The 12,250-nt window shown below is 37.1% G+C and overlaps 1 protein-coding gene and 1 pseudogene across 3 annotated transcripts in view; both read left to right on the forward strand.

The window, feature by feature from the left end:
- The window catches only part of USP3 (ubiquitin specific peptidase 3), a 105,197-nt gene that overhangs the window by 36,195 nt on the left and 56,752 nt on the right, over window positions 1-12,250 (forward strand). For 2 of the 3 annotated variants that reach the window (XM_053596074.1, XM_053596073.1), the window contains exons 2-3: window positions 3,257-3,317; window positions 7,801-7,932. In XM_053596074.1, the coding sequence (XP_053452049.1) occupies window positions 3,257-3,317; window positions 7,801-7,932 (193 nt within the window). Of the gene's footprint in view, window positions 1-3,256; window positions 3,318-4,711; window positions 4,828-7,800; window positions 7,933-12,250 lie in introns of those variants that run through there. The other variant, XM_053596075.1, reaches the window with a different exon arrangement.
- Window positions 8,176-11,478, forward strand: LOC128589162 (tRNA-dihydrouridine(20a/20b) synthase [NAD(P)+]-like; annotated as a pseudogene).

Below are 12,250 nucleotides of genomic sequence, written 5' to 3' on the forward strand. Positions count from 1 at the left end.
TATTCTAAAGTGGACAATTCAGTGGGATTTAATACATCCAGTGGGATTTTTACAACTCCAACCACTAATCTACTTCCAAAAACATTTTCGTCATTCCAAAATAAACTCATACCTACTAAGCAGTTACTTCCCATTCTCTCTTCCTTTCAGCCTTAGGATTTTTTTAAATGTTAAATTGAATTAAGAAATTTAAAAATTAATAAAGTTTTGTGAACTAATTGAGATAAGACTACATTTATAATACCTTGTTCTAAATGTAGTAATATGAAGAAATGTATCTATGTGTTTTTGTGAGACAGAGTCTCACTTTGTTGCCCTTGGTAGAGTGCTGTGGCATGATAGCTTACAGCAACCTTAAACTCTTGGGCGCAAGCAATTCTCTTGTCTCAGCCTCCTGAATAGCTGGGACTACATGTGCCCACCACAGCATCCGGCTATTTTTAGAGACAGGGTCTTGTTCTGGCTCAGGCTGGTCTCGAACCTGTGAGCTCAGGCAATCCACCCGCCTTGGCATCCCAGAGTGCTAGGATTACAGGCATCAACCACTGTGCCTGGCTGTATCTATGTGTTGACAGTGGGAAAACGAGATCACAAAATTATATGTACTGTGTATATGTTTACAATATAAAGGAGAAAAAAAGGAGCACGTGGTAGGAAACACACCAAAGCAAGTAATGGTTATTTTGCTGTAGATTTCCTTTTCTTCTTACAAAAGTGGGGGAAAAAATCCTCCATAATTAAAAAGAAAAAATACATGAATAGTTGAAAATTTAGTCCTAATTGTTTCAGGATAATATTAAACTTCCAATAGTTTTTTTTTTTTTTTTTTTTCAGTTTGACTTACAGCATTCCTTAATATTTACTAAGAGAAAAAGAGAGATTTGCTAGAGGAACAAAATAATGATACTCATAGTTTTTCAGTCCTCCAGATCATACCTCCAAACCATGAACACCTGTTAAAGTAAGATGTGTTCTAATACTTCGGTTCTTAAAAATATATTTCACTGGACTTTCTTTTCAAGCTATAAAAACATGATGTTGTTGCTGTGAAGCAAACACCAGAGGAGTGTACAGGTAAAAAGCCAGCAGTCTTCTCTCAGTTACCTTCCTGTGTACCTGTCTAAAAATAATTGTTAGCAGTTTGGTAGGTATTCTTCTAGGCCTTTCTGTCGTGGGGCTTAACGTGGACATATGACAGAATTAGACCAAATTGAGTAAAAAACTCAAACTCCGTCAAGATGGCCCTGGTGGTTAACGTGAACGTGCGAATGTACGAAGGACAGGCTAACAGGAAGGGGCTTTCTCACACACACGCTTTCATATTCAGAAAGAGTTGAAGCTGTGTGCTGGCCAAACAGGAAAGGCCCTTGGACACTGTATCACTATACTCTCTTGTTCTCACCTCCTCAGCACTCCTTTCTCACATGAATATAGAATTAACATATTCGAAGATTAATTTAACTTATTTATGAGGGAATCAGTAGGATAGTAAAGCTGGCTCCAAGAGTACTTGGAAACAAAGTGTATATAGACACTGAAGAAACAGCTTGGAATAAAATTGCTAGACTAGATACAAAACTGACTAATGTCCTATAGAGTAAACCCGGAACTTTTGGAGTCTGCTGAACAGAAATCTTTGTAAAATTAAAATGTACAGATTTACCTGAATTTGGGTCCTAGTCAATAGTAAACAGCAGGTCAAACAACTAGGTACTATAATTAAATATCTTTGGGAGGAGCTGTTAAACAGTATTTCAGGGTACACTGAAAGGACTTAAGAGTTCCCAATTCACCTTATTTCCAGTTTTGGTTAATTTTTTAACTTTGAGAATGGCCTTCGGTGATGTGTGATAAGGCAGGAGAGATGTGGGTAGGGACCAGATCTTAGACGAGCTTAGTATGTGTTTTTGTTTGTTTGTTTTGAGGCAAAATCTCACTCTGTTGCCTGGGCTAGGTAGAGTGCTATGGTGTCATAGCTTGCAGCAACCGCAAACTCCTGGGTTCAGGTGATTCTTCTGCCTCAGCCTCCCAAGGAGCAGGGACTACATGCACCTGCTGTGACGCCCACCTAATTTTTCTGTTTTTAGTAAGATGAGGTCTCATTCTTGCTCAGGCTGGTCTCGAACTCCTGAGCTCAATCCACCCACTTCAGCCTCCCAGAGTGCTTTGATTGGTATGTGTATTCTTTACTAATAAATGTAAATTTTCTTTTAAACAAATGTTTGAAACATATTAATGTGCCAGGCTGTGGATTTAATATGATCCTAAGTGTGTGGTTGTACCGTGGTGCTCCCCACAATCCCCCTAGGAGGCTGACTAGCAGTTCTCAAGGAGTTGTGTTAGGGAGTCATGTGGCAAGCTGCTTTTGTTCAAAATGAACATGTTCTTTGTAAGTCTTTCCCTACCAGTGTAGGTATCTTTGGCTGAGTAGAACTTAGGTGTTTTGAAAAAGTTTTCCAGGTGATTTTTATATTCCTTTCTTCTGAAAATCATTGCTACATGTACAGGACTTTAAAAAAAAAATTGAATGAGTAAACAGCAAGTAAAATTTTAATCAATATTTTTAAAAGTTACCATACCTAGGTGGTACCTGTGGCTCAAAGGAGTAGGGCGCCAGCCCCATTTACCGGAGGTGGTGGGTTCAAACCCAGCCCTGGCAAAAAACTGCAAAAAAAAAAAAAGTTTCCATACTCTTATACTTAAACTAAAATAATAATGTCCTGATTATACTGTCAGCAATAATTATGTACAGCTGTCGTGCATTTTATGCAATTGGGAATGACTTTGGGAAAACTAGTCTTAGTCTTTCTAATTGTATCCTTAGGTTGTGCCTCTTAATAAATAAACTGAAAGAATTGTCATTTATAGTGGTATATAACCTGCATGGCAAAGACATGTGATTAAAAAACTAGACTTATTAAAAAATGTTAATGGGAAAATAGACTATCATTAACTTGTCAGGGACTGTAGCAAAAAGGAATAAGTAATAAAGGAGAAAAGCATATATGTGCTTACCATGGTTAAGCTATTTGAATTGAGTCAGCAATTAAAATGCACAGCTATTGCGGACATGCTTTTAGATTCTTTTCAGTATAACTTTAATTAGGCAGCCATTTCGTGTAAATGCATCGACAAAGCAGGGATTTGTGATTCCAGTGTACCTAAGCAGCCATGGGATTTAATCACAAGATAATGGGGGATAAATTGGGAAATAACATGATACGATTGGTATATTGTATATTTTTCTTTTTATTAGTGTGCCGGTCCAACAAAAGCCCCTGGGTCTGTTTGACTTGTTCAAGTGTCCACTGTGGAAGGTAGGTGACATGCTTATTATTTCACTGCCCTGTTTACTCTGTAAGATTCGCCTTTAAGCTTTATGTCAGAGTTTTATTGATTTGGATTTAGTACCATTGTTAATCATAATGTAGGGCTTCCCTCTCCAGTTAAATTCCTTGGTTCTGTGATACAGCCAGAAAAAAAATCTAGGGAAAAACCCTTTCATATTGATACTTAGAAGAATTAGTTTGATGATCAAAACTGTCTATTAGTAATACTTGATTGAAATGATGAAATAAGGGAACTTTAAAATCTTGAAATGAATGTTTACCTAAGGTTGTTTTTTCAACCCTTTATTTAGGGTAAGATTTAAGCACACATGTAGAGAGAGTATAATTGAACCCCATGTTCTTATCATCTGTCTTCAACGTGGCCAGTATTGTTCCATCTGTTACCTACCCCACTCCCCACCTTTACTGACTGTAGAATTAAATCTCAAATATCATCTCATTCTTCTGGAAAAGAAAACAATAAAATATTTACAGATAAAGGAATTCTCTTTGAAATGACCTTATTATGGAGTTCATTATTAATTCCTATCTGAGATGTACTAAATATTTCATTATCCCATTAAGACATTTTGCTTTCAGACTGGGCTTGGTGGCTCATGACTATAATCCTAGCACTCTGGGAAGCCAAAGCCAGAGGATCCCTTGAGCTCAGGAGTTTGAGACCGGTCTGAGCAAGAGCGTGAACTCACTTATACTAAAAATAGAAAAATTAACCATAGGGTGGTGGTGTGTACCTGTAGTCCCAGCTATTCAGGAAGCTTAAGATTGGCTGAGCCCAAGAGTTTAAGGTTGCTGTGAGCTATGATGACTCCATGGCACTTGACCCAGGGTGGCAGAGTGAGACTGTCTCAAAAAACCCCCAAAAATTATTATATATTTTTTTGCTTCCTTAGGGACTTAAATTTCCTACCACCCTATTCTAGTTCATTTCCTCTTAGTTTTTGGCTTCAAAATGATAATACTTAAATAACTTAAGTAACTCTTTTCTTTTGATACAAACTCAAGTAAATACCAAGTTCTGTGTTTTTTGTCTAGTTTGTAGAATATTTATTTCTATTGCTCTGTAGCTTAGAAAATCTACTTTGAATTTACTTTAGAAATTCATAGCTTAGCAGCAAACAGATGAGAAATTATACTGACTCCCACAGGCTGAAATCTATGTTATATTTATCTGGAGTATTTCCCCATTGTTATTTTAAAATCCTTACTGAATGAAGAAAGCATCTTTCTACAGTAAACTTTTGATTTTTCATATTTTGAGTCCTGGAATTTAGTATTTTTTCCATGTACACTTAAGAGTACCTTTGGAAAATGTTAACTGCATATCTTAACTGTGGCTATTGTGGTTTTGAAATCTCTAGGATTTGGGGAACCTGAAAATACTTTGTACAGATAACTTTTTTTAAAAAAAGAAGAAAAGTAGAAGCACTTAAATTCTGCACTTGAAGAGACAGATTCCTCTCCTAGATTTTGAGAGGTGAGAATTATAATGCCATAAAATTTATATAGTTCTGTTCTTCAGTTGTCTCATAGTGCTCTACAACTTAACTCTTGAGGGTCATGTGCCAATCAAGATTCGCCAAACTCTCCAAAATTGGAGAGATTGATGTTCTTAATAGCAAGCACCAAACAATTCTCTAAGCAGGTTTTGGAAAACTAAATTGAAAAATTTCTAGATTCTGTAGGTGGACTGTTTCGGTTGCAAACATATTTAGATTTAGAAATTTGACAGCGTTTTGGAGAAATACAGTTAAGTAGATTAAACAGATAATTGAGAGTAGCCTGAATTTGGATCTCCACTTTACTTAGCTAATTGGTTAATTTTCTTTTATCGTGTTATCCTAGGTATTGATTGCCAAATATACTGATTTTTCAGTAATTTTAGGCTACTTGTAGGGGAATGTTGAATATTTTTTCAACTAGGGAGCATAGGTTATCAATAGCATATATGAATAATATATTCTGTTGGTCTTCATGACACCATCCTATGTAAGTTATTTTTCAACTTTTTGAGATCTATAGCTTGTATAGTGAAAATTTTCCTCTTGCGCTGTATACCAAAATGTCTAGTTAAAATTCAAAACTAGATGAAGGAAATTTTTTTTTACATTAGCTAGTTTATAAAAAATATTTAACTCCTTCTGACTAACGGTTTGGGTATTAGCCAAAACATTGCTAATCTTAATGTCATCAGTAATCACCCTTCTTACTTTATCACTTATATTGACGGGAACCATAGAATATGGCATATGGTAGATTTGGAGACCATAGTGTTCCAGAATTATATGTACTCTGTAAAAATGGTCAGTTTTCAAAGACTTGAAAGTAGAAATGCCTTTTATTGTTACTGTTTATTATTATTGCTATAGCAATAAATTACCATTATTTTTCATGGCAAAGTATTATAAATATATGATAAGAATAGGAAATTAAGAAGAGTAGATATTGAACATATATGATGAATTAGAGTTTACCTTTTAAATTAGTAGGTGTTTCTTGGCCTGTGCAATAATGTATTATCTCAAAATATGTGGTTAATGTGACCACCTTCTAAGCATTTATGTTAAACATAGAAAGAGAAATACTAATAAAATAATCACATTCATTTGTTATATGCCGTGGATTATTTAATCACCTAACAACCCGTAAGACTCAAAATACTATTATCTCCATTTTATAGATGAGAAAACAAACAGAGAAGTTAAATATCTCACCCAAGCTTACATGAACTGGCTGTGACAGAGCCTGCTCTTGAACCTAGGTAGCCTAGTTTTGAGCTTATACTCTTATTATTTGACTTTAAAATTCATTTTAGTCCAGTTTTGTGGACAGAAGATGCATATTTAAAAAGTACAGTGAAAAAATGGGAAAAGAATATGATCAGTTTAATAGTACCGTGAATGTGTCCAGTTTTCCTGGGTATAGGTAGAGACTAGGCTTGGAGTTGCTCTTTCCCTACTCACCACAATTATCCTACTTTTCCCAAGGTAAGTGTTGCTTCTTGTGCAATTAAGGTGCCTCATGATGAAAATATTATCTACATTCTCTGAGCCTATTTATTTTAGTACCATTTAAACAACATTTGCTTTTACTAAGTTTTGAAGTAGTTCTTGCCTTCTACAAATTGTCTGCTTTCTAAGACCTGGGAAGGTCTTTGTTAATGGGTCATTATGAAAATTTTGAGATAGGCTCAGTGCCTATAGCACAGTGGTTGCAGCGCCAGCCACATACACTGAAGGTGGCAGGTTCAAACCTGGCCCGGGCCAGCTAAACAACAATGACAACTGCAACAAAAAATAGCTGGGCGTTTTTGTGGGCGCATGTAGTCCCAGCTGCTTGGGAGGCTGAGGCAAGAGAATCGCTTGAGCCCAAGAATTTGAGGTTGCTGTGAGCTGTGATGCCATGGCACTCTACTGAGGGCGACACAGTGAGACTCTGTCTCAAAAAAAAATTTTATTTTGAGATTAGAAAAAATTAAGAAATGTAAAATCTGTGTGGATAGAAAGAAATGAAGCCCTCCCAGCAACACTGATAATCTGAGCAAGTTGAAACTTGTGTGGGTGAATCAGAAAGGATGCTATGGACTATGTTTCTTGGAAGTGAAATAATGCACCATAACAAAGTCTGTTCAAAACTTTCATGGTTACCTCTGTATAAGATCTTCACAGCAGGGGTCAGTGGAAGCAGTTTGTGCAGTTTTTAGTTGAAGGCATAGGTGAATTTGGCTGCACACCATGTACATACGAATACTTATTTCATTTTCATTTTGCTTGTAATAAGGTGAGTTATTAAGCTTGAATTGCAAAATGTTACAAAATTTTTAGGAACATAATCAAATTTTGATTATCTTTGTACATGTGAAGAGATAATAGTATTTGTAAATTTAAGATGATTTGTGTTTCATTTAGATTGTTTCTAAGCAAATGTGTTTCCATATGACTGGAACTGATTCTTCAGACTTGCAAATGAAAGATTTGAAGACATATTGATGAGAAAGAAATGAAAGATTATCCTGTTTCCATATTTGACTCTCATGTTTTATATTAAGCAGCAATCTAAGCAGAGCCTATGGCCCTGTGGGAAGTGGTTGAGTAATTTAGTTTACAGAGCTTGTCTTTGATAATAGTTCAAATTGGAGGTTAGCAGTATGAGAAAGTATCAGCAAAGGTGTTTATAAGTGATAATATTAATGATGTTAAAACTGATTAGCATAAATAATGCCTTTCCTTGCCTGAGCCTAGTATTGCATGTAATTAAAACTTGACTGTAGTATTTGCAAAAAGGGAGCATGTTTTAGGTATTCAGCTTAATAAATGACTAAATAATTGAATACTGTTACAGGATTTTTTAATTTTTATTTGATTAACATTTAATTTTTTAAAATCTCTTAGTACTTTAATCTCCAGAGCAATATTTAGATTAAAGTAAATTTTCGTTTGGTTTTTTTAAGGTATGTGAATGGCCATGCAAAAAAACATTATGAAGATGCACAAATACCCTTAACCAACCATAAGAAATCAGAAAAGCAAGATAAAGTTCAGCATACAGTTTGTATGGATTGCAGTAGCTACAGTACATACTGGTAAGTTAAAATTTTCTGGAAATGACATTCCTTACTATGTGAGTGCAGGTGTGCTCCCACTTTCCTTGCACTCTTCCATCCCCTGTCCCAGGCTCTAAGCCAGTTGCTGCTGCATTACCTGCTCTTAGTTCTGTCACAGGGGTCCGGGGCCTTGATGTCTGTCTGTCCTTATTCAGATTTCACTTTGAACTGTTCCTTTCAACTTCCAGGCCTCTTCTCCTCTCCTACAACCTGCTCCTTGTCCATCCCATTAAGTTTCAGGGATATATATCTATTTCTTTTTTGTTGTTCATAATTATAATTGCTTGTGTTATTTTTAGTTGACGAATAATATAAAAACTAATTATAAAAACAAAACTTATGATCCTACTGTTCAATTAACATTTTGCCATATAATCTTTAAAATTTTAACTTCTTTGTTTATGCAATTGTTTGGACAGTCTCTCTTCCCCCAGTACAGTTCTGTGCTCCTCTTCTAATCCCCCAGGGGTACATGTCAAGAATTTGTTGTATAGGCGGCTCCGCGCCAGCCTGAGGAGCTATTCGGCGGGGGCTCCAGAGCCGGGAAACGCTCCCCGCCATCAGGCTGCAGCTGGGAGCCGTTTTCCCGTCCCAAGACTAGGCCGGCGCCAAGACGCCGCAGCAGCGCGTCCCTCTAAAGCAAGTATTAGACCTGAGAACAGGGGCCTCCTGCTGCAAGGCTGCAGAAGCGAGGCGAGTTCCTGGGAGCTTCCTTTGCACTTCCCAGCGAGCAGGACTGAGTTGTAGCATAGCTCTACATTTCTGTCCAGCGCCTCGATTCGCAATCCTGGGATAAAATCCCGCAGGAAAAGCTTGAGAAGAAAAAATTGCTGGGTCTCAACAGTGCGGGGAATTATGGAGAGTTGATGAAGAAGGAAGACTGAACAGTGAAAAGACAAATTTGAAACAAGTCTGTATTCTTGAAGCTTGACTACATACAAACCACATATGTCAAGAAGAAAAAAAAGATCCAGTAGAAATATTTCACTCTGGGCAGCTAGTGAAAGTCTGTGCTCCAATGGTTTGATATTTAAAGTTGGCTTTTAGAACACTAGTAAGAAAATACAGTTGTGATCTGTGTTATATACACCAATGATAGTCACCGCTGATTTTGTCAGATCTATAAAAGCCAGAGACAGTGAATTTACCACAAACCAAGGTGATTGCCCACTGATCGTCCCATTTGCTGCTAATGATGCAAGTCTTCTATCTGATGCTGCTCATAGTCTGTCATTATGCAAATGGTAGACATTAACTGTGGTTGTCCTCAGAGATGGGCAATGGCAGAAGGTTATGGGGATTGGTTAATAAACAAGCCAGAGCTTATTCAAGATATGGTGAAACAAGTAAGAAATCAAGTGGGAAACCCCAGATTTTCAGTTTCTATTAAAATAAGGATCCATGATGCCCTTTCAAGAACTGTAGATCTTTGTCCAAAAGCTAAAGCTACAGGAGTTTCCTGGATCACAGTTCACTATGATGCCATCAAAATAATTAAGGAGAGTATGTCTATACCTGTCATTGCTAATGGAGACATCAGAAGCTTAAAAAGCAGAAAATGTGTGGCAGAATACTGGGACAGATGGTGTGATGGTTGCAAGAGGACTCTTAGCAAACCCGGCCATGTTTGCTGGATAGGAGGAAACCCCACTGAAGTGCATCTGGGACTGGGTTGACATTGCTCTTGGAACTTGGAACTCCTTACATGTGTTTCTATCAACATTTAATGTACACGATGGAAAAGATAACTTCTAGGCAGGAAAAAAGAATATTTAATGCTCTGTCAGGCACATCAGCAGTCTTAGATTACCTTACAGACCATTATGGCATTTATCTGGACTTCCTAAATTATTTTAATATATGTTTTATTTTATACCTATTATGAAACCAGAGGTGGTCACATCTAGGTTTTTACTTTTATCAATGGCTTTTAAACTTGAGTATAAAAACAGTCTCTGGGAATATTTTGAAAAATCAGTCCTAAACCCCTCCTCAGAGATAATTTTAAAGAAGACTCCAGGTGGTCCAAACATCCTCATCATCCTAAGTTCAAACATTACAAAACTGCTGTGAATCCTGTTGTGGATTGGGGGATGGAGGGATGGAAATTTTTTTCCTACTGGAATCATGTTTTTAACATTTTAAAATAAAGCTTATTTAATACTTAAAAAAAAAGAATTTGTTATATAGCCTTTCAGGCTTTTTTTTTTTTTTTTTAAGGTATCTCATCCTTTAAAAAGAGGTGGGAGGCTCTGTTTTCTCTCTGTAATATACGTGTCTGTTTCATATAAATGACAGTAAAATAAGTACCTATTTTTGTGACTACTTCAAACTAGGTTATTTAGTTTACAAGTGATTAGTGATCCATATCCGTTTGGTATGTTCAGAAAGTCAGTATATTTTGCAGTTTTATCTTTGGTGTGGAGCAATTTTTTTCTTTGACTAGTAAATATGATGAATAATTCTTGTTTTAATCAGTTTACCCTCAATTGAAATGTTTGTTGACACCGAAGGAAAAAATCCCCTTTGTAGATGTTTTTCTTTCCTTTTTTTTTTTTTTAAAGTGAGACAGAGTCTCACTTTATGGCCCTCGGTAGAGTGCCATGGCATCACACAGCTCACAGCTACCTCCAACTCCTGGGCTTAAGCGATTCTCTTGCCTCAGCCTCCCAAGTAGCTGGGACTACAGGCGCCCGCCACAACGCCCAGCTATTTTTTGGTTGCAGTTTGGCCGGGGCCAGGTTTGAACCCGCCACCCTCGGTATATGGGGCCGGCGCCTTACCGACTGAGCCACAGGCGCCGCCCTGTAGATGTTTTTCTTGCCAGACAGCTGTGGAATGTCACATGAAGGCAATGCTGGGCAGAGATTAGAATTTAAAGTCCAAATACCACTTTAAATTCACACCTTCTACTGAAGTGCTATGGCAGTCCTTTCTACATTGTGCTTAAGTTGATAGTTGTATCAGGGAAAGGTACCCATCAAAAGGAAGGAAAAAAAGGCCAGTGGTTTTACCAGGTTTTTAAAATGTTTATAAGTTTGTTTTTTTTTTTGTAGAGACAGAGTCTCACTGTACCGCCCTCGGTAGAGTGCTGTGGCATCACACGGCTCACAGCAACCTCTAACTCTTGAGCTTATGCGATTCTCTTGCCTCAGCCTCCTGAGTAGCTGGGACTACAGGCGCCCGCCACAACGCCCGGCTATTTTTCTGTTGCCGTTTGGGCGGGGCTGGGTCTGAACCCGCCACCCTTGGCATATGGGGCCGGTGCCCTACACACTGAGCCACAGGCGCCACCTAAAATGTTTATAAGTTTAATGTTATTAAATTTTAGCCTATTGAATAAATTCTTGAAATTTAGTCACTACTACTTCAGTGATCCTCTGTGTAGAAGGTGTCCAGACCTAGAAGAGAGAGAAGCTAAAAGTAGATGGAGATTTGGTAACAAGGAAAATTTTGTGTAGATTTTCACATAAGGGTTAGTGCTCAGTTTATTGTTACTTGCTATTGTGAAATACTCCTTTCTACCAAAGTTAAGCATTAGCCACGTGGTTAAAGTGTTTTCATTAGTGTTTTTCCCTTTTCCTTCAGGAAACTTGTGTACTAGAACAACATATAGAACCATGTGTTTTTGTGTGCTCAGAAGTATTTCTGCTTAGATAGCAGAAATTAATATCATTCTTGAAGTATCTATCTCACAGTCATTGTCATAGGCCATGCCAGCTTATATGTACCAAACATTGAGAACATTCATTCTTCCTGATTTTCAGTTAGCAATGTGCGGGGAACTTTGGAAATACAGTTAAATCTCTATGTATTATAACAAGTTTGCATTTGCTTTTCTTGCTATTGGTAAGATTCTGAAGAAACTAACTTTTTGAGAATTATTTTAATGGAACATAATTATTTTCATTGGAATCTTTAAAATATAGATTATATATTTTAATGTTCTTATTTGTTAACATTTTAGAGGCATACTTTTATTAAATAGAAATTTGACTTTAATATGTTTTGTATTTAGAGTAGTATAGTCCGTTTATATGTCATTTCATGGCCAAATTGAAATTAAATGGAAAATCTTGATCCTTGAGGAGTATATGCCATGGCTGAGTCTTCTTGGCCAGTTGCCAGTCTTTTGTGTGAAGTTATACAGAGCTGCAAGTGTGTGGACACCCAGAGCTTCTGAAATGCAGGAAGGGAGTTGCAGCTGTTCACATTATTGGCTCATTTGTGGGTTTTAGAACAAAATGCCAGGGAATCACCCTGTAGCTTTATGCTGATGGCCAAAAAGGAATCTGTG

The sequence above is a fragment of the Nycticebus coucang genome, chromosome 6 (assembly GCF_027406575.1).
Source record: "Nycticebus coucang isolate mNycCou1 chromosome 6, mNycCou1.pri, whole genome shotgun sequence".
Lineage (NCBI taxonomy): Eukaryota > Metazoa > Chordata > Mammalia > Primates > Lorisidae > Nycticebus > Nycticebus coucang.